Raw genomic sequence first — 22,867 nt, forward strand, 5'->3', positions numbered from 1 at the left:
ATTCATTCAAATAGTATTTCGTAAATTAAAAAAACTAGACCCATGAATGAAGTCGGATTTTATCCAAGTTTTTATAGCATTAAATGGACATTAGCAATTGCTGCTACCCTTTGGATAGGACGCTCATACTTTCCACCAGATCTAACAGACATGGACTGCTACAAGCCACACAGATAAGATGGTTAGACCCATTTGTGTTTCCATCCAGTTATCATTTAGTCCTCTGTCAATCAGGGACTGAAGTGGACAGCAAATGAATTCACTCAATAGTATGGCAAAAAAAAAAAAAGGTTAAAAAAAAATCCCCTGAAAACACAATCTATCATATTATGTATTATTCTAATAGTAAAAGGAGGTACTACTCACATCTCCATTTGGTCATGAGTGAATCAATGTCCAGGAGCAGAGTGAGAAGTTTGAAAGGCTGGTTGAATCGGGGTTGGTCGTGGTACAGGGAGATGAGAAGAGCTCCTTGAAATGCCTGGTGACTCAAACGGTGCTCTCCTTTAGGAAGTATTAAAAATACGCATGCAAATAAATCATCAGGTGCTCTCCTTTAGGAAGTATTAAAAATACGCATGCAAATAAATCATCAATGAAAAATAAAAAAATGAAATAGGGCATAGAAGTTGTGCCGTCACCCCTTCTACTCTTCCAATTCCAAAATCTTGGGCGACCGAAGAGTTTCTGGAATAACAGAATTTATGAAGGACAGAAAAGTGGTAAGACATGGAATGAGATAAAAAAAAAAAGTTAGCTCAGGATAGAGAAGGATGGAAACTTTGTGGCCTATACCCTGACCCAGGGTGAAAAAAGCAATGATGATGATGATGATGTAAAAAAATGTTTTTTTAGTAAAAAGAATTGAGCTTTTATATATAGCGCAATATCCACTAAAATTAATCAAAGCGCTTTACAGGGGGTCCCTGACCAACAGCAACACTTAACATGTAGGATGAGACATGATGCCTGTTAAGCGATATAAAAAATATTTTTGCCGACAGACAACGTTGTTAACGGTCAGGTACTCATTTTACACCTGAGTACAGTGACAGAATGTGAGTAAAGAGCCTTTTCCAAGGACTCAACCCAGGACCTTCCGATCCCAAGGCGAGTGTCAAATCATACCACAAGACCACATAGCTGCACAAATATGTAATATTTATAAGCTGAAAGTTGAAAGTAAAGAGACAACTCCTTTGTTTGTTTGTTATGAAGGGTTTACATCGCTTGCAACATATATAGGTAATTTCAGCGCTAATAAATAGGAAGAAAAAATGGGTAGCAAAACATTTTAAGATTAAAAATGATAAGCATAAGAAAAAAAGCAAGACAAAGAGGAATTCAAATGGGGAACAGATGTAAATTTCAAGAGCACACCGATTAGTGTGTGCTTTGTGGTCACTTAAAAATGTCTCATCAAGACACAAGCACAGATTTATTTTTGGGGATAACTTTTTCTTGTTTAAAAAAATTTTTTTTTTTTTTTTTTTTTGGGTTTTTTTCTGCTTTGTCCGGCACTGTTTCATCCACACCTTTTCAGATCCAAATCACGAGACGCCGTAATAAAAACACCATATCCACTTGAGTAATTTAATTGAGCTTTTATATATCGCAATATCCGCTAAACATGCTCAAAGTGCTTTACAAGGGGTCCCTGACCAACAGCAACACTTAACATGTAGGATAAGACATGACGCCTGTTAGGCGATATTACAATTTTTCCGGACAGAGACAACGCTGTCAATGGCCAGGTCCTCATTTTACACCTGAGGACGGTGAGAGAATGTGAATAAAGAGCCTTTTCCAGAACTCAACTATGCACCCAGCGAGGCTCGAACGATACGAAAGCCAGTGTTATACCACCAGACCACATAGCCACACAACTGAACATTTTTAAATTCGTAGTTTTACGTGCTAAAATTAGTAAAAGTCGCTATAATTAACTCTATATCTCAACAATTTACCCTCACAATGATGAAATAACACTTCACAAGCCCTAAAATTATGCACTCCGACATCAACCTTCATTTTCAATAAGTTTTAATGACTTAGAGATGCTCATGAAGTTCTGAAATGGGAGCCAAAATTTCATTTCGTAATAATACGAATATTTCGTGGTAGTGGGCAGCTCTGCATATCTGAAAGCATTGCGGCTATGTGATCAAGTGGTATGACACTCGCTTCGGACCGGAAGGTTCTGGGTTCGAGCCTCGTGCTCGGCGCATAGTTGAGTCCTTGGAAAAGGCTCTTTACTCACATTCTCTCACCGTACTCAGATGTAAAATGAGTACCTGGCCGTTAACGGCGTTGTCTTTGTCCGAAAAATTGTAATATCGCCTAACAGGCATCATGTCCCGTTGTAGAAATAGTCAATAATGATATAATAAAGTAATAACAAAATCCGTGTATTGCTAACGTTTAATAGTTGATAGAACTTGGATTGATTGTATGGATCAGAGGACGAAGCGTACAAGACTAAGAAAACGGAAGTAAACATTGAATACAATAGAAGGCGTCGTAGTGCTTAAAATGTAAGACAAATGTTCGTGCGAAGCACCGACATAACTGGTCGCCACACTACCCCTCCCCCAGCGGGGCGCAACAGTTGTTCAGCGGAATCTTGGTGGTAGCCGAGATTCTCGACCTGATCGAGTTGTTGTCTCCAGGCGTCCCGTGACAGGGGTCGAATTCACGCGTTTCAGTTGCGTGTCATCTGAATGAGGTAATGTCAATGGTTTTGGGTTGGCTGTTGTGTGGCTGATGTTAGTGTCTGAGTGTGAGAGGTGTGCAGTTTTTAGTCGATCGATGGAAATCTTTTCAGAGCGACCTTTCATGTCCAAAATGAAAGATTTGTCCCTTTTGTCAATAATCCGATAAGGGCCGTCGTATGGACGCTGGAGCGGATGTCTGTGCGAGTCAATTCTCACATAAACGTAACCAGTAGATGCCAGGTTGGATGGCACATATGTGGACTGTTGGCCGTGAAACTTGGGGGGTGGTGGTTTCATGGAACGTATTGTGTTTTGTAGCCGCTGAACAAATTCTGACTTTGGTGTAGATGTTTCAGGACCAGTCGACGACAAAAACTCTCCTGGAAGACGAAGGGTTGAACCGTAGACTAAATCAGCGGGGGAACAGCCAGAGTCCTCTCACCAGGATGTTCGAATCCCCAGCAACACAATGGGTATCTCCGAATACCAGTTTGTGCCTGTGGTCCGGGCTTTCAGTGCTGCCTTCAGTTGGCGATGGAATCGTTCAATCATCCCATTTGCTTGAGGGTGATATGCGGTTGTTCGGTTGACGTTGATGCCCAAACACCTGTTGCACTCTGTCCAAAGTGCCGATGTGAATTGTGCGCCACGGTCGGAAGTAATGTTTTCAGGAACACCAAATCGGGAAATCCAATGGTGTATCAAAGCTTGAGCACAGGTAGAAGCATGAGCATCTGGAAGAGGAATTGCCTCTGGCCACCTCGTGAAGCGATCGATGACTGTAAACAAGTAAGTCATACCTTGGCTGATGGGTAGTGGTCCAACGAGATCAACATGGAGGCTACTAAATCGATTCGTTGGTAGTGGCCGGTCGACAAGTGGTGCTCGGGTGTGCCTATGCACTTTGGAAGATTGACAATGATGACACTCTTTACACCATTTACGTATGTCTCTTTTCATCCCATGCCAAACGAAACGTTGACTGATGGCGCGTTGTGTGGGCCGTGCGCCGGCGTGGGAGAGACCGTGAATCTGGTCAAAAATTTGTCGACTCCATGACGTTGGAAGAATGGGGCGTGTTGCGCCTGTTGAAGTGTCACACAAGACTGTGGATGAACCAAATGGAATGTTCTCAAGTGTAAGACCTGTGGTAGATTTGCGATAAGACTCCATTTCCTGTGAGTGAACCTGGTCATATGCAAGTTTAGTGAAATCAATAATGGAACAGATGTGGCTGTGGGCGTCATAATATTAAAACGCGAGAAGGCATCACCTACCACGTTAAATTGACCTGTGATATGCTGAATATCAGTGGTGAATTCGGCGATGTAAGACAAGTGTCTTGTTTGTCGAGGCGAGCGGTCAGTTTGACTGATGAGAGCGAAGACAAGTGGTTTGTGGTCTGTGAATAATGTAAATGCCCTACCTTCCAGGAAATGCCTGAAGTGTTTGACAGCGCTGTAAGCGGCGAGCAGTTCGCGGTCAAACACACTGTATTTTTTTTTCTGTGGCTGAGAGCTTCCTAGAAAAGAAGGCAAGCGGGACCCAGTTATGACCTTGCTTTTGTTCAAGTTGTGCACCGACAGCTGAGTTGGAAGCGTCAACTGTAAGACTTGTTGGGGCATTTGGTAGGGGATGGTGAAGGAGAACAGCGTGTTTCAAAGCCTCCTTGGCCTTTTCAAACGCCGTATTGCAGTCATCAGACCACACGATGGATTGTCCTTTGCCACTTGCCTGAGAATGTAGTGGGGCAAGGAAGTCTGCCACGTGTGGGATAAATCTGTGGTAATAGTTTAGCAAGCCAAGGAATCGCTGAAGGCCGGCACGGTCAGTGGGAGGGGCACTGTCACGTAGAGAGGCCACCCTGTCCGGTAGTGGAAGAATCCCTTCAGCAGTCACACGGTGGCCAAGAAAATCCAACTCGCTAACACCGAAAACGCATTTCGCCTTGTTGATCACAAGTCCGTTTGTAGAGAGGAGTTGAAAAAGTTCCCGTAAGTGTTCAATATGTTCTTTATGTGAATGACTGGCAACCAAAATGTCGTCAACATAGACGAAAGCGAAAGGTATGTCTCTCAAAATGCCATCCATGAGTCTTTGAAATGCTTGGGCAGCGTTCTTCAAGCCAAATGGCATCCGCACGAATTCCCACAACCCAAATAGCGTAATGATTGCTGTTTTTGGAATTGACGACTCTGCCATGGGAATTTGATGATAGCCCCTAATCAGGTCGATCTTGGAAAAGGTGTTGCATCCAGAAAGGCGGCTATTGAAGTCATGAATATGAGGTAGAGGATACCGATCATCTTTGGTCACAACATTGAGGTGTCTGTAGTCACCGCAAGGCCTCAGTTGGCCATCTGATTTGGAAACTACATGTAGAGGGGATGCCCATGCTGATTTAGAGCGACGGATGATTCCCATCTGCTCCATCTTGAAGAATTCAGCCTTTGCTGCAGTCAGTTTTTCTGGATTGAGACGGCGCGCTCGAGCGTGGACGGGTGGCCCATTGGTGATTATGTGATGCTCCACGCCGTGTTTGTTGCGAGATGAGTTAAACTGGGGAATGACAAGGTCTGGAAACTGTTGAAGGAGGTCAGAGTATGCAGTACTTGGGTGCACTGAGAGGCCGGCAAGGCTTATGGGTGAATTAGTATATTTAAGTGGAACAGAAATGTTGTCCATAGACAAGAGTCGTTTTCCTTTTAGATCAATTATCAGGGCGTTAGAAACAAAGAAATCGCACCCAGGATGGGACGTGTCACATCTGCCAGGTAAAATTCGTGATTGAGGACTTGATTAGATTTTATTTCTAAAGTGATGGTGCGTTTACCCCAGGTTTTGATTGATGTTCCGTTTGCAGCAGAGAGTGTAATAGAAGGTGTTAATGTTCTGCGGTCTTGAGTTGAGGCGGGGTATACAGAAACATCAGCACCAGTATCGATCAAGAAAGATTGTCCCAAACGTCTATCATAAATGGAAAACGTGTTTGAATTTGGATTGCTGACCGATTCCACGTTCATCTGCCAGCCGAAGCGTTTCCCGAAGAAGCCAAGTTTTGTTTGTTTCCTTTGAGTTTGAGTAAACTGGAAAATTTACAACCATCTTGGCAGCGACGGGCGTCTGGTCCAAATCGTTGATGATAATAGCAAATAGAGTTGGGCATGCTATGTTGAAGAGGCTGTCCACGTTGGCGGACTGTCTTAATTGCAGCAACAGTCTCCTCTGACTGTGGTCGTGTGGTTGTTACATCCTGCTGAGGGTAAGTCAGGAATGGTGATGAGGAAATATGTTGCACACCGGACATGCGTGTCTCCCAGATCCTGTCAGCTGCCTCAGCCAATTCTTCTGTGTCTGTAAGATTGTGCCCGGCTATAATGCCTCGAATGTCCGGGGAAGGTTCATGAGAAATAATGCACGTTTCAGAGTGACAGGGTCATCATTCAGTGCATTTATCTTGCGCAGTAGAGCAGTTGGGCGTTTGTCACCAAGACCATTAAGATTAAGGAGTTCTGTGTCTTTCTGGGTCTGGGATTTGCCGAAGGTCTTGATCAAGGCTTTTTTTAAGCTGCCATATTTATCAAGATGTGGTGGGTTTACTAGCAGTGACTGAATTTCTTCTGCAGTATTTATGTCAAGAGAACTGACAACATAGTCGTACCTTGTCTGATCCTGAGTAATTTTCTTGGTGTTGAACTGTGCCTCCACTCTTGCGAACCAAACCTCTGGTGATTTAGTCCAGAATTCCGGGAGCTTGATGGAGACAGAGTTGATTTGTTGTTCACGGAAGTTGGTGGAAGCAGCAAGAGCCTGTAGTTGGCCTGTCAAATTCGCGACTTGTTGTGAGAGATCTGGTTGAGCCATTTTACGTATCCGCGTCGGGGTCACCAATGTAGAAATAGTCAGTAATGATACAATAAAGTAATAACAAAATCCGTGTATAGATTATTGCTAACGTTTAATAGTTGATAGAACTTGGATTGATTGTATGGATCAGAGGACGAACCGTACAAGACTAAGAAAACGGAAGTAAACATTGAATACAATAGAAGTGCGTCGTAGTGCTTAAAATGTAAGACAAATGTTCGTGCGAAGCACCGACATAACTGGTCGCCACACCGTCCTATATGTTAAATGTTGCTGTTGGTCAGGGACCCCTTGTAAAGCGCTTTGAGCACATTTAGTGGATATTGCGCTATATAAAGCTCAAATTAAAAAAAAAAAATTTCTTTTAAATAATTATAAATTTAAACTCCAACCCCCCCCCCCCCCCCAAATAATTAGATGTATATCAAATCAAAACTTGCCTCGACTCAGGCATGCAGCATACTTTTCATCCACCATAATACTTTCAAATGAGTCCTGTCAGATACAAGGGAAAAAAAACAAAAACATTGCTAAATCTAAAACTATTAGTCTTGAAATACAAGCTTACTTAAATCAGAAACACGGTGGCTATTTTTTTCCACTACCGTAAAGATGTTTCTCTGGGTTATTTTTACATTTAAATAGCGAGGCTCGTCTATTATAAAAAAACAAAACAAGAAAGGCTCTACTAGAATGGAAGCCAATGGGAGAATGATTGCTCAAGGCAGGTTTCAACTCAAAGCGTGCTAAATTGACAGTCATTGTTTGTTATGCTCCACCAGAGGACAAGTGAGGATGAGAAATAAAACTTTTTTTTTTTGTTTGTTTGTTGCTTTAGGTCTCTTCCAACACAATTGAGGTTATATGAGAGACTGCTGAAACAAAAAAACAAGCAATCTAACAAAAATAGTACAAATGTAAATCAAAATCATAACCATAAGATATCATAAGCTAAATTATAAATAACCAAGAACAAACAGGCAGAAGATTTACAGGAAAAAAAATATCCCCTGTCAAAAATACAATCACAGACCAAAGAAGCAGGATAGGCTAGTAAAGAGAAGAAGAAACGACATCACTATCGGATCGTACACCCATGCGAACATCATAGGTATATGATTCAAGGGTGATGCTCCCATCCAACCACCCGCTAAATAAAACTTTTATGATAAGCTAAAATCAAACAGTTCAAGAGACTCCAAAGCATGACGTAGGTACCTATAATGCTTGGTGACCTAAATGCAAAGGGTGGTCGAGATAATGACTGTAAAAAATAGTCTCGAGAACCATCTTTACTGGACTGTAAAAATAGCCACTCTGCGATTCAGAAAAGTGAATGGAGCAGGCACTTAACCCTCTCCTTAACAGCCGATTTTCAGAATTTTATCCAAAATTTTACTTTACACTCACTCTAAACAAAAATAGATTAAGCAATTCAAACAGCAAAAGCAACCAATAAATTCTATAATATTGTCAAGCAAAATGAGCTCTAAATTACAGTGTCAAGTTTTTAGAGCTATAACAAAATATTTTCTTTTAATTTTGTGATATTAATGGTTACATCGTAACGAATGTGAAGATTTTCCTCTGGTTGGTAAGGAGAGGGTTAAGCTGATAATTACAGAAAATGAAGTGAGTAGAAAATAGAGAATAAAATTCTTTTCACGACGATGGGGGCTCAAACCCAAGACCATACTGATACGACAACCCGGCCTGGCCGTGAGAGAGACGCTATGCAATCGACGCCATCCACCACTCCTAAAAAAAAAGTAGTTTCAAACGTAGTTTCCATCCTGAGTCCCTGTCCCGACTTCTTGATGTCATGGGTTCAAGACACACAACTCCGCGAAGTTTGTTTACAAGCCAGCAGTGATGCTGAAGTTCTATTCTCAACATGAACATATAACATTGAGACATTGAGTAATCTCCGATATTGCGGGTGAATATAAATTCAGAAAAGTGAGTGGAGCAGGCACTTATGTTGATAAAAACAGAAGAATTTGTTCTTGCTCTAGCTTTGTGTTCTATGATAAGGCAGCGTTAAGATCTTAATCCACATGAATTTGGCATGAATAAAGTGCCAAGAGCCTCATTGTTGAGGATACCGTGCGCAACAGTCTATTATTAATATTATTATTATTATTATTATTATTATTATTATTATTATTATTATTATTATTATTATTATTATTATTATAATTATTAATAAGTATCTTGCTAGAAGCAGTAAAGGATATCGTAAGAGTGTTGTTTCGAATGAAATTGAAATATGATTTATAAGGTCTGCAAAGGGACTTAAGCATGGCGATGAAAATCCAGCAATTTTTATGGCTACTCATCTCAACTTCATTTAATGTGTTGTATTTTAAATCAATGCAGAAACATCCCCCCTCCCCCCCCCCCCCCCCCCCTCCTCCAAAAAAAAACAAAACAACTAAACAAAACAAAAACAAACAAAAACATCCCCAAAAATGAGTAGTCTTCAGAACCATTAGGGTCATGAAGCCGGAGTTTTCCCCAGTTTCTATAACTACTTTATTGCAAAGATTTTTTTCCTGACTCCCCTGTCCACTCAGCAATGATTGGACAGCTGGGTCTATAAGATCTGGCAGAAAATACTTTAAGAAAAAACAAAGACCTAAGAAGTAACGGATAGTCAAAAGATATAAATATTAGATCTAGCTTAGCAAGCTAATGAAAATGTAAGACAATGGCAACTGTTTTTTTAAAGGGTTTTACGGCACTTGCAACACATTTAGGTTATAATGGCCCTGCGGTTTTATGCATTTTAAAAATGAACAATATGCATCAAGATAAGGTGAATATGCATGCAAAAAATATGCAAATTACTCGTCCTAAAAATTGCAAACATGTCCAATGGAAATTGAAAGATAAAGTTAAAATTCAACTCGTACAAAAAAGTGACATGACGTTACGCAAGGATACATAGATACATATATTACATTATAATTCAGGACATGTGTTAAGTAGGAATTTTAAATTTAATTTTTTTAATGGCTTGAGTTCACAAAGTTAACAAACTTATCATTGTGTTAGGGCGAGTGACTTGCTAATTATTAGAAATATATTTTGGTCTATTTCTACTAATTAGAAATAAAATACCCTTTGGTTTACTTCTAGTTCACAAAGTGAAACCGGGATAAACTACGGCCCTGAGGAACAACTACTACGGCATACATACCATATGAAACAATCAACCAACCTTTTGCTTATTGTATTCAGCAAGTAGAGTTTTCTTTGTTTTTTCATCTGTTGCATTCTGAGAAAAAAAAAGGTCAAAAATGTTACTGTTTTTGGTTTACTAATATGAATGATGAGAAATAACAAACAAAACAAATAAATACAAACAAAAAAAATTTAAAAAATCAGCGATCATTTATCTAAAATGGCAAAACACATTTTTTTTTCAATTGAATAGAATAAAATGAAAAAAAAAATTGTAACAATTTCCCAAAGTTTTGAACTTCACTCAACATATAGTCATAAACCTTGCTCAGCCATCAAAGAGGGCATCTGACTGTAAGTGCATTGTGAGGTAAAACAGACCTGTCTACTTGAAAATTAAAAAAATTCGCAGGTTTTAAGAAATAAAAATAGTAGTCACTATTGATAAAAAATTTTTAATCAACAATTTACTATCAGAAAGCTTGTTGGAAAACAGAATGAAGGGATAGAAGACGCAGTAAGTGCCCCCGTGCCCACGATGGGAGGTCAAGGACCCTACCCAGTCATTCATCTTTATTGTCTCAGTCACCACGTTTTGTTTCTTTGGGCATTAACATTTTTTCATATAACTACAACAACATTTCTAGAATTATACAAAATATACATAGATAAAATCTTTTAAAATTCCAAATTAAAAAAATTAAATACCTCAGCTGGAACCAAGATGGTGTCCTGTAGCCATCTATAAACTGACCTCTTGTACAACTCCCAAAATTGAAAAGACTTGACGGCCAAACCAGGAGTTCTTTCCAGCCATTTCTAATTGGAAAATAAAACAAACAAAAAAAAAATCCAAAAAAAAATCCGTGATTTATAAATGACTATAATGCATTGCATCATGGACAGACAGGTGTCCGAACGAGGAGGAAGTGTTGGAGAAGGTGAGAAAGGGAAGAATACTGATCGATAACATCAGAAGGAGGCAGTTACGCTTTCTGGGACATGTGTGGAGAGGAGACAGAATAGAAAAGTTGGTAACATCTGGGATGATCGAAGGAAAGAGAGCTAGAGGAAGACAAGGAATGACTTATCTAAATAACCTAAGAATGGCCAAATGTGATTTAAAAAGCAACGCAGATTTCATGCGCACTGCAGAGGATCGTGATTCATGGAGACAGCTGACCGGCAACGTGCTCAAGAGCACAAGCCACGATGGATGATGATGATTGCATTTAAAAAAGTCTTTTAGTGCCACACAGCCAAATGGAGCCAGGACCTATCCAAGTATAAGTATCATTAAATAGACTGTATTAATTGTTAGTAACCAGTTGTAGTAGAGAGCACACTACTTTCAAACTACTTTCTGCCAAATTTAATAGACCCATCTACTCAACTAAATCAGTGATAAAGTCATGGAGAAAACAGATGAACCAATGTAAGATTTAACAAAATTTTATCATTATTATTATTATCATTATTGTTATTATTATTATTATTATTATTATTATTATTTTTATTATTATCATTATTATAATAATAATTCTTATTTTCGATAAAGATGGTACTTATACTGTTCTTTTCCAAAGAGTTATTAAACGTGTTTTTGCCAAATGTAAAATAATTTAATTTTTTTTCATTACGTAGTGCAGGAATCTCAGATCAAGTAGGCAGTGCATGCGAATCAGCTGTACAGTATATCGTGCATCACAACAGTAAAGCAATGTTAAACATGGTCATTGGCCGGATGGGTGACAGTTGTGGTGGGAAATTCCAGTCCTGATGTTGTGTCCTTGGGTAAAGCACTTTGCACTCATTACCCCTCTTGATTCAGGTATGAATAAGTACTTGGCTATAGGAAGTGACATCTCGTGAGAGTATTAGAATACAACAGTCCTAATGTTGTGTCGTTGGGTAAAGCACTTTATATACATTACTTGAATCAAGTGTGAATGAGTATCTGGTCATAGGCAGTGACATGTACTGTAAAAGTGTTAAAACTAAAACAGTTGATTGGTACTGTGGGAAATGGAAATATGCTTCCACACTGCCAGCTGGGGGAATTTGTTGTTGTTGTTGTTTGTTGCTTTAGGTCTCTTCCAACACAATTGGGTTATATGAGAGACCGCTGAAACAAAGAAACAAGCAATCCAACAAAAATAGTACAAATGTCAATCAAAATCATAACCTAAGGATATCATAAGCTAAATTATAAATAACCAAGAACAAACAGGCAGAAGATTTACAGAAAAAAATATCCCCTGTCAAAAATACAATCACAAACCAAAGAAGCAGGATAGGCTAGTAAAGAGAAGAAGAAACGACATCACTATCGGATCGTACACCCATGCGAACATCATAAGTATATGATTCAAGGGTGATGCTCCCATCCAACCACCCGCCCAGCTGGGGGAATAAATGAAACATTGTGAAGTGCATTGACCAATGTAAATCTGTGGAATTGCGCTATATAAGTGATCATATTTATAATTTGTGACAGTTAATGACATAATCAGTCGGATGGTGAAAAGGTTTGAACTGAGATATTGCCAAGTTTAGTTGGAAGATCAATTTTTATCAAAGATGAGTTCCTGTCATAAAGGATTAAATCAACCCTTTTTGTACATCGGGAAATATCAAAGCTTAATTTCACATCTAAATATTTATTACAGCTAGTCAAGTTGAAAAAGTATGAAATTTGAGAAAAGTTGCTGGATACTTTTCCCATACATCTGACCATCACTTCATGAAAAATCACCCGATTTACTTCAAATAAAGATTAAAATGCTCTGTTGAGCATATTCTTTCAGAAAATAAAAGAGAAAAAAAATGCAAATCCAAAATTTTCACCCTCCGACTGATTATACCATGCACTGACACATTTTATTTGATCTTTCATGTAGTACCTCCACTAGCTGGAACAAAGATGGCTGTGTGACCGAGTCATTCAACATCTTGACTTGGTCGGGGGCAGAGAAGACCTTGGTGTAGTGTTCTTGGTTGTATTTCACTCGCGAAGACTGAAATGGTCAAAATTTTGAATGGGGAGAAAAATGAAGTGAGTAAATGTGTGAAATGGTCAATATTTTGAATGGGGAGAAAAATGAAGTGAGTAAATGTGTGAAATGGTCAATATTTTGAATGGGGAGAAAAATGAAGTGAGTAAATGTGACTCGTATAAAAAGGGACTACACAAAACAAACAACGTTTCGGCCCTAGGCCTGCGTCAGGAGACAAAACAACAAGACGCAAAAATATAAGGTTACGAAAAATCACATTTTCTAAAATGTGGAAACAAGGTATGGAGAGGATGTTGCATGTGGATGCAAGAGGTGGCGTGAGAGACAGGAGAGAAAGAACTAACTATTCTCACCACGACAGCAGTAGCAGAAAAGTGACTGTCGTTTTAATTGAAGCCTAGTCGTATTGGTACAATTTACTATATAAGTTTTCAGTATTATCAGCATTATTATTATTACTGTCCAGATAACAAAGATGGGGGGGAGGGGGAGGGGGATGGATAGGTGCTGGCTAATCAGACACATCTCGATAATAAAAGTCTTACCACACATGCCTAGGATAGAGGGAGTGAGCTCTTATTCAAGCCTAGGAGTGATCATCATTTTATAAAGAATTATTCATGCAAAGGGGGTGAAATGGCTGAGTAGTTAAGGCATTGCATTGTGATCCGGAAGATCCCAGGTTTAAGCCCCACTTCAGGAACTTTAATTTATTTTTTCCTTGGGCAAGATTAATAACCCCCAATTTGCTCACTTGGACAACATGAGTGATTCCTGTTGACATCAAACATCATGAATTTGATGAATTATCTATATTCCTTCATGGAATGCCTAAGCGACGATATCTTATGGTGCCTTGCCCGTAACTTTTAATCATGCAAACCAATATATAGGTGCTTGCATACCGCTCTTCAGTCGTAAACCTTCTTTGAGACTATTCACTGGGAGACATTCTGGCCCTTCTGATTGGGCATAAGCAACGCAACAACTCATCACGACATGGCGGTGATCAGATTTAGGAGATGTTGTCTCCATAAAAGAAGTAAAACATGATGTCAGATTGGAGTATTATCAAAGCCTGTCAAAAGAGGGCGACGTGGCCATCCACAAAATACTTACATCTTGAACTCCAAGTTTGTTTTCTAAAAGCCGAAACTGTAAGCTTTGAAAACCGGAGGCTGCCGCAAGCTGTGTTCTGCAATAAACGAGATCAAACCATTATACTAAACAACCTAAAAAGTAATAAACAAAACTGATTATATATAACAGCTTCAAAAAAAGAACAAAATACGTAACATGGAACGTTTGGAGCTCAAAACCCTTCTTCAGCCAACAACAAAAAACAATAAATAAGAGAGGTTTTTTAATTTGTAGTACTTTGCTTAGAGGCACAGAAAATTTTTTTTTTTTTTTTTAGTAGTCTCTCAGAGCCACTGGGCCCAAGGAGCCGGAGTTTATCCAGTTTCTATAGCGTGAAAAGGACAATAGCGATTTCACCCAATAGATAGTTTGAAGATGACGTCACTCAGGTCTTTGTTCTTGTTTTTTTGCCATCCACGTTTATGAGTAATGCTCACTGAACTGTAGTAACCAGACTATTAACGTTCATGGATACACACAGTTTTGTGTGTTGGTCCGTTATACTTCCGGATGGCAATGTTATGAGCTTCTTAGCCAAGCGCATACTATATATAGAGACTGGCTCCTTGGGCCCCATTTGTTCTTTCCATTTTTTCATTGTTAAATGTCCCAACAAGGACCAATGTAAATGTTGCTGCTCGAAGCTCGAAGAAATAAATAACAATGTAAAATTGAATGTAAGCTTCAATTTAATTACGAAAACAGATCAAATGCATTTGATCTGTTTTTGTAATTAAATTGAAGCTTACATTCAATTTCACATTGTTATTTACAACAAGGACCAAGAGGAATAAGTCGAGTGATTTACGTAATAATCAAAATGGTTGATTGACTATTTCTATTAAATTTGGATAACCATTCTAATGTTCACCCTTAACCCTCTCCTTACCAACTAAAAAAAAAAATATTGAGCTTTATATAGCACAATATCCACAAAATGTGCTCAAAGCGCTTTACAAGGGGTCCCTGGTCAACAGCAACATTTAACATGTAAGACGGGACATTACGCCCGTTAGGCGATATTACAATTTTTCGGACAAAGACAACGCTGTTAACGGCCAGGTACTCATTTTACACCTGAGTACGGTGAGAGACTGTGAGTAAAGAGCCTTTTTCAAGGACTCAACTACGCGACGAGCGCGAGGCATGAACCCAGGACCTTCCAATCCGAAAGTGAGTGTCATACCCACTAGACCACATAGCCGCACATGAAAGACATCACATTTGTTACGACACAATAAACATTTTTCTTGCTCAGATTTATTTTGTATAGTATCACAAACTTGAAGGGAAATCTTTGCTTAACTCACTAAGTCCTAGAGATTTTTGCTACTTTTCAAAATTGGAAAAAAATGTATTAAAAATGAGCATGTACATAGGTAGTTTTATTCAACTGCCACTAACATGTAAAGAACTAAATACATTATCTTTGACACTACGCCTATAATTTGTCTCAAAAAATGTAATAAATTGGCATGGGGTAAAAGTAAACCGGAAAAACCACTGAAATAGTCGGTGTTAGGGTTGAATGAGTTAATTTATAAGAACTTAATGTTGTCTTGTAAAGCCTGTTTTTCATGGTTTTAGGGTAGGCATGACATTTTAGGAACTACTGAAAATGGCTGGTAAGGAGACAGTTAATTCACTCAATCCTAGAAATTTTTCCTACTTTTCAAAATTGGAAACAATGTATTAAAAATGAGCATGTACATAGATAGTTTTATTCAACTATCATTAACATGCAAAAAGCTAAAAACACTAGATTTGATACTATGCCTATAATTTGTCGCATAAAATTGTAATAAATAGGCATGGGGTAAAAGTAACCCGGGTAAACTAAGGATAAAGTTGGTGTTAGGGTTGAGTGAGTTAAACGTAGACACATTTTATCAAAACAAGATTTATTACCTGAATTCAAGAAAATCCAATGGAGTCATCGTTTCTAATATGTGGATTTGATCTACCAGGAGCTGAACATAGAAATAAAGAAAAATAACAGGTTGTTATAGTCCGATTGTCTTCATATTTATAACATTCAGATGGAGACTGTATCATATCGTGGCCTTCGTAAAGTTATGGCCTGACACTGACCAAAAAATGATGTCAAAATGCCAGTCTTTGGCCACAAATGAAAACAAATCGTGAGTTGTATTCAATAGTTCAACCAATGGGACCACTTGTTTCCATGAGCTCTACTAACGACAACTCACTAGGCGGTGCAAAAAACAAATAATGACGTTGCGGGTGGTTGGATGGGAGCATCACCCTTGAATCATATACCTATGATGTTCTCATGGGCGTACGATCCGATAGTGATGTCGTTTCTTCTTCTCTTTACTCGCCTATCCTGCTTCTTTGGTTTGTGATTGTATTTTTGACAGGGGATATTTTTTTTCTGTAAATCTTCTGCCTGTTTGTTCTTGGTTATTTATAATTTAGCTTATGATAACTTTAGGTTATGATTTTGATTTACATTTGTACTATTTTTGTTAGATTGCTTGTTTTTTTTGTTTCAGCGGTCTCTCATATAACCTCAATTGTGTTGGAAGAGACCTAAAGCAACAAACAAACAAACAAACAAATAATGACGTCAAAATGCCAGTCTTTTTGGGTTTCAGTATCAGGCTATAACTTTACGATGGCTACGATCATACAGATGTGTAATACGTGGCCTTACACCGCTTACCAGTATTATGTCGTTGAGGTAAACAAGATGCTAAAACAGAAAGTCTACATGTTAAAATGTGATTAAATGAAAAAGTTTTCATTGTGGAAAATGAATACAGATTTTTTTTTAAACTGTTAAAAAAATTTGAAATGTCATTATTATGGTGATTTATTCTTAAAATTCGATATCCATTATATAGTTACCTCCCCCCTCCCACACACACACACACACACACACACACACACACACACACACACACACACACAAACCCAGATTGAGCGCGTGAGTCACATATATTCATTTTCTTGACAAGTATAAGCAGCTTTATGGAATTAATAACATGTAAAAGTTACTTTCTTTTCTTTTCTTTTTAAAAAATTAAAAAACACCTTTTAAAAATACTGTGTTGAGTTCAAAATGTAATTTTTTATTCTAACAAATCTGACATTAATAATGCAGAGTCTATGTTTATTAGTGACTTCTGCATTTTATTGTACGAGTTCCAAAGTATTCTGTACGTTCATAGAATTGATAGTAGAAATACATTTTTATCAAGTGTCTATTAAAAGACGACAAGAGCTTTTTTTATTACAAATGTATTTACTTTAAATGAAAATCATTCTTATATTTAAACCGACTTGTACATATTTGCAGGTCTGATAACCCAAATTATTATGGCCTCATTGGTTGTAATGGAAATTCTCTCGAACCAACACAAAAATATTGTCCATTACAGCAATGTTAATTCAAGCCCATAATCGCACTTGGTTATCAGACCTGCAAATGTGTGTACGTTGATTTAAACAAGTCAACAACAACAACAATAATCAATCTGATTGAGTCAGTTTTGTTTTGTTTTGTTTTTTTTAAATTGAAGAAGCAATACATACTTAAAATTTAAAATTGAGCTTTATATAGTGCAATATCCACTAAAAGTGCTCAGAGCGCTTTACAAGGGGTCCCTGGTCAACAGCAACATTTAACATGTAGGACGGAACATAACGCCTGTTAGACGATATTACAATTTTTCGGACAAAGACAACGCTGTTAGCGGCCAGGTACTCCTTTACACCTGAGTACGGTGAGAGAAAATGAGTAAAGAGCCTTTTCCAAGGACTCAACTATGCGCCGAGCGCGAGGCTCGAGCCCAGGACCTTCCGATCCGAAAGCGAGTGTCATACCACTAGACCACATAGCTGCACACCTACAAACTTATAAAATTGTAATCTTGAATTTATTGATAAAATTTAAGTTGAATTGACAATGAAAAGACTTGACAATGTATAATATCACGATATATGAAACAGTAACAACTAACTAGAGCCTTTATGTAGCGCAATATCAACTAAATGTGCTCAAAGCGCTTTACAAAGGGTCCATGACCAACAACAGCAACACGTAACATGTAGAACGAGACAAAACGCCTGTTATGCGATATTATAATGTACAATTACAGGTTCGTTATCAATCTTACCTTCAAAATTAAAACAACTCGTCCCAAGCGATTCAAAATCAGAAGATTCTTGCTTTCATCGAGTACCTGAAAATGGTATTAAATAATAATAATAATAATAATACTAATAATAATAATAATAATAATAATAATAATAATAATAATAATAATAATAATAATGATAATATAATAATAAAAACAACACCAACAACAACAACCACCACCTCCTCCTCCTCCGCCACCGCCACTACCACCACCACCACCACCACCACCACCACCACCACCACCACCACCACCAACAACAACAACAACAACAACAACAACAACAACAACAACAACAACAACAACAACAACAACAACAACAACAACAACAACAACAACAACAACAACAACAACAACAACAATAATAATAATAATAATAATAATAATAATAATAATAATAATAATAATAATAATAATAACAACAACAGAACAAATATGAACACAACAACAGCTTTAAAAAAAACGGCACCTTACTTGATAATCAACTTGACGCTAAAATCAAACGATAAATTAAATACTTCAATTCTTATTTTGTTCATCATCCAGTCATGAACCCAAAGTCGAAGTCTACACTTACCGGCAACATGAACATTTCTCGGACCGAGTCCACGTCATAGATAATCTGTTTGAACCACAATTCATAGGCTGGGGACACGGGATGACGATATGATTGGTTGGAATTAATACTTGAATTAAATCAGAAAAAAGCATTGCAAAAAACGGGTTCCGATCTCATTGAATGTGTAAAACCACTAATAGTAATAGTAGTCGTAGTAGTAGTAGTAGTAGTAGTAGTAGTAGTAGTAGTAGTAGTAGTAGTAGTAGTAGTAGTTGTAGTAGTAGTAGTAGTAGTAGTAGTAGTAGTAGTAGTAGTAGTAGTAGTAGTAGTAATAATAATAATAATAATAATAATAATAATAATAATAATAATAATAATAATAATAATAATTTTGTTTAATGAAATAAAACGACATGTATATATATATATATTTGCAGGTCTGACATCCGAACACACTCATGGGCCTAGTTTAACATTGTTGTAATGGACAATATTTGGTGTCAATTTTTGCGATTTCCATTACAGCAATGATCCCATAAGGAATTTGGTTATCAGTATCAGACCTGCAAATAAGTGCACGTCGGCCCTACTCTATGTGTACTTATTTGCACGTCTGATGAGAACAGAACGCAATAGGGAACAAAAGAGCCATGTCATAAAACTGGTTCCAATCTCATTGGAAGTGTAAAATCACTCTTCCGGAGGATTGGATGTTTAGCTTTTTTTTTTCTTCCTTTTGAGCTTTTTTATATAGCGCATGCGCAATATCCACTTAACGTGTTTATCCTTGCTTAATTGATCTTCTTCCGGTGTCAGAGTGATGGCATCTTATTTTCTAGTCTATCTAAATGCTGGTCGTCAAGAAAGATAATCCATCCTCGCTCTTTTACGTCCCATAATCGTTAAGAATCTGCCGGTACAGCTTGCTACCAAAATAGTTATGTCACCTTATGATTCAGTATGTAACCTCATTATAAATTTGTCCTCCGAAGGACTGGTTACTTACACACTTCCAGCGATTTTGGAACCGGAAGAGTAGAGGGTGTGACGTCAATAATGACGTTTTCTGTCCCGTTATGGACTTGATTTAACATTGATGTAATGGACAATATTTTAGCTTGGCTTGAGAGTAATTTCCATTACAACAATGAGACCATAATAATTTGGGTTATCAGACCTGCAAATAACGTCACGTTGGCCCTACCCAACCTCTTACATTTGTACCTATTCCTGTGATTCATAAGTTTACAGCATACACGTAATTCAAAGTCCATCAGATTAAGGGGCTGGGTGGGGGTGGGGGGGGTGGGGGGGGGGAGGTGACTTGTTATTTACAGGTCTGATAACCCAAATTGTTATGGGCCTATTATTGTAAGTAATTGAAACATGTACTCTCAAGACAAGGCAACAATCACAGATAGGATTAGTAACGAAATCGCCCTGTATGGTAGCATTTGCTGAAGCCGGTACGTTTTGGCGAGGAAGGTTGTAACGTGGTCTTATCTGTTCCATATGATGCTTCCACAGTGTTATCATGCCATGACGGGGTCCCAACACTTTGGTGACAGCAGCGGGAATCCCATTCGCCTCTCCGTCCTTTCGAGTACCAAGACGTAAGGAATAAATGTCTGTCCCAACTTCATGACGCGTTTTTTGCTTGCTATTTTGGAATTTTAGGTGGGTAACGGGCGAAGTGTGTCGAACAATGAATCAATGTACGAATTTGACGTCCATGAGGCAATTCACTCGGTGACGAACCAGAAGCTACAGGTGTGCGACGATATTGCATAAGAACTTGCTGCACGAATTGTCTTGGAGGAAAAGACGATTTTCTCAAGCCTTTTTAAAACTTCCCACAAGTCGTTCTGCTGCACCGTTTGTAGCGGGATGATAGAGAGCTCCAGTGAGATGTTTGATTCCCCTCTCCCTACACCATGTCTGAAATTCGTCAGAAGTGAAGCATTCTGCGTCATCCGATACGATTGCGTGAGGAAAGCCGAAGTGAGCGAAATCCTCTTCCAGAATGATAGTTGTTGCTTTCGTTGACGTCGAGCTGGTTGCATGAATGCATGGGTCATTTGAGTAGGCGTTGACCATTACTACCCAATTATTACCCATAAAATTCACTGCGTGATCGATGTGTACTCGACTCCACGGTGAGTCTGGCGTTATCCATGGATGGTTTGGCTCCTTTGGTGGGTTGTTTTGATGTTCTGTACACGTAACACATCCACGACACGTATTGACGATGTCAGAATCAATACCTGGCCAATATACGTCAGTTCGCGCTAATTGTTTCATGCGTTGCATGCCGAAATGAAAGCGAGTGCCATACCACTAGACCACAGAGACGCACAATCCCTTTAATGATGACGTAACAATTATTGTGCTCTGACGCCCACTTTATGAAATCTTCTTCTTCTCCTTCTTCAACTTCTACTTCTACAGCATCACGCAAATGCAAATACATCGTAATGGGTAAATGAAAAACGAGACATTAATGACGCCGACCAGGCCCTCGTGCAATTTTCTTCGACAAAGACAACGCTGTTGTCAGACAGGTACTCATTTTACACCTAAGTAAAGGGCGTGGGGTATGAATAAAGGGCCTGTAATATGGACTTAACCTTGGCCACTTACAGCAGGATTCGAACTATCAATTTACAGGCCCGAAGGTGAGTGTCATATACCATATAAGACCACAAAGTCAAACACACACACACACACACACACACACACACACACACACAGACTGTGACAATAGCTATTTATGTATGGTGCTATCAAAACAACCAGATGCCAATCAAGGTGTGAAGTGGACAAAATGTTATTTGCAGTGTTTATTTTATTTCCATCGAATGCCCTGGTGATGTGTGTATGTTTGTGTGTGTGTGTGTAAGTGTACGCGTGTATTTGTGGTATGTTTGTATTGTATTGTATGTGTGTGTGTATGTGGCGTGTTGGTATGTGTAGTATGAGTGTGTGTGTGTGTGTGTGTATGTCTGTGTGTGAGAGTGTATGTGGTGTGTTTGTATTGTGTGTGTAGTGGGTGTCATCTGTGCATATTTCGTGTGTCAAAGTGCGTGTTGGTATGTATGTATATGTGTGTTTGCTCGTTTTTTGTTGTTTTTTTTTTTGTTTTGTTTTTTAAGGGTTTTACGGCGCTCGCAACACATTTAGATTATATCAGCGCCAGTAAAATGGAAGAATATGGGATAGTCGGAAGTTCTAGAATTACAATTAAAGCACCCACGAGAAAGTAAGACAAAGGGGAACTGGGAACAAATAGGGATCAGATGTAGATTCCAAGAGCACTACCACCAATGTACTTAGTTTGAGATCACCTATAAGTCTCATCCGGACACAAGCACAAAATCCAACAAAGAGGAATACACTCAAATGCTTACATTATACATTCAAAATAACAAATATAATAATACATAACAGAGAGATAATTTACAAGGAAAAAAATATCATCTCCCAAAACAATAACTATGCATTTGACTGTTTCCCTCTCAGGACTCTCAGCCAGGACTCCGACCAGGGCCAGGACAAAACCAGGTAATCTCATTCCAAGACCTAGACAGAAAGCATGTTGGAAAATAAATAAAGGGGGATAGAGGACACTGTATGTACCTCCCTTCCCACTATGGGAGGTCAGGAACCCCACCCAGATATGTGTGTTTATGTTTGTGAAAGCGAGAGAGGGAGAGAGTGAGAGGTTTTTGTTTGTTTGTTTGTTTGTTTGTTTGAGTCATACCACTAGACCAAAGAACCGCACAAACTCAAATAAATGATAAGCTAAAACACTTGAGATAACAGTGGGTACTTGAAATTTTGTTAATTCGCTGTTCAAGGGACTGAAGCAGATAAGAGACGCATTCACTCGATGAAGCCATTGCGAGGCTCGTTGGTTCAGCAGGATGGGGGCTCTCGTCTTGTCACAAAAGTCAAACAACGTTAAGCGTGGTAAGTGGCCAGATGGGTAACAGTGATAGTGGAAAATAAATAAATTCTGGTCCAGACGTTGCCTCTGTATTAACCAGACTATAAACGTTCAAGATTACACATAGTTTTGTGAGTTGGTCCGTTATACTTCCGGGTGGCATTGTTGTGAGTTTCTAAGACAAGCGCACATTATCTGAAAAGATAGAATGAAGTTGACGTCACTCGGGTCTTTGTTATTGTTTTTTGCCATCGGAAAGTATAACGGGCCAACAC

At 38.6% G+C, this 22,867-nt stretch overlaps 1 protein-coding gene across 1 annotated transcript in view; it reads right to left on the bottom strand.

The window, feature by feature from the left end:
- LOC144969921 (tryptophan 2,3-dioxygenase-like) overlaps positions 1-22,867 on the bottom strand; it is a 69,557-nt gene that overhangs the window by 4,998 nt on the left and 41,692 nt on the right. The window contains exons 4-12 of the mRNA XM_078908992.1: positions 18,665-18,732; positions 18,067-18,132; positions 15,833-15,894; positions 13,904-13,979; positions 12,671-12,784; positions 10,476-10,586; positions 9,805-9,861; positions 7,022-7,076; positions 367-504 (exon numbers count right to left, since the gene is read on the bottom strand). Of these exons, the coding sequence (XP_078765118.1) occupies positions 367-504; positions 7,022-7,076; positions 9,805-9,861; positions 10,476-10,586; positions 12,671-12,784; positions 13,904-13,979; positions 15,833-15,894; positions 18,067-18,132; positions 18,665-18,732 (747 nt within the window). The remainder of the gene's footprint in view (positions 1-366; positions 505-7,021; positions 7,077-9,804; positions 9,862-10,475; positions 10,587-12,670; positions 12,785-13,903; positions 13,980-15,832; positions 15,895-18,066; positions 18,133-18,664; positions 18,733-22,867) is intronic.

The sequence above is a fragment of the Berghia stephanieae genome, chromosome 4 (assembly GCF_034508935.2).
Source record: "Berghia stephanieae isolate SIO BIC M18660-M18661 chromosome 4, UCSD_Bste_1.3, whole genome shotgun sequence".
Lineage (NCBI taxonomy): Eukaryota > Metazoa > Mollusca > Gastropoda > Nudibranchia > Aeolidiidae > Berghia > Berghia stephanieae.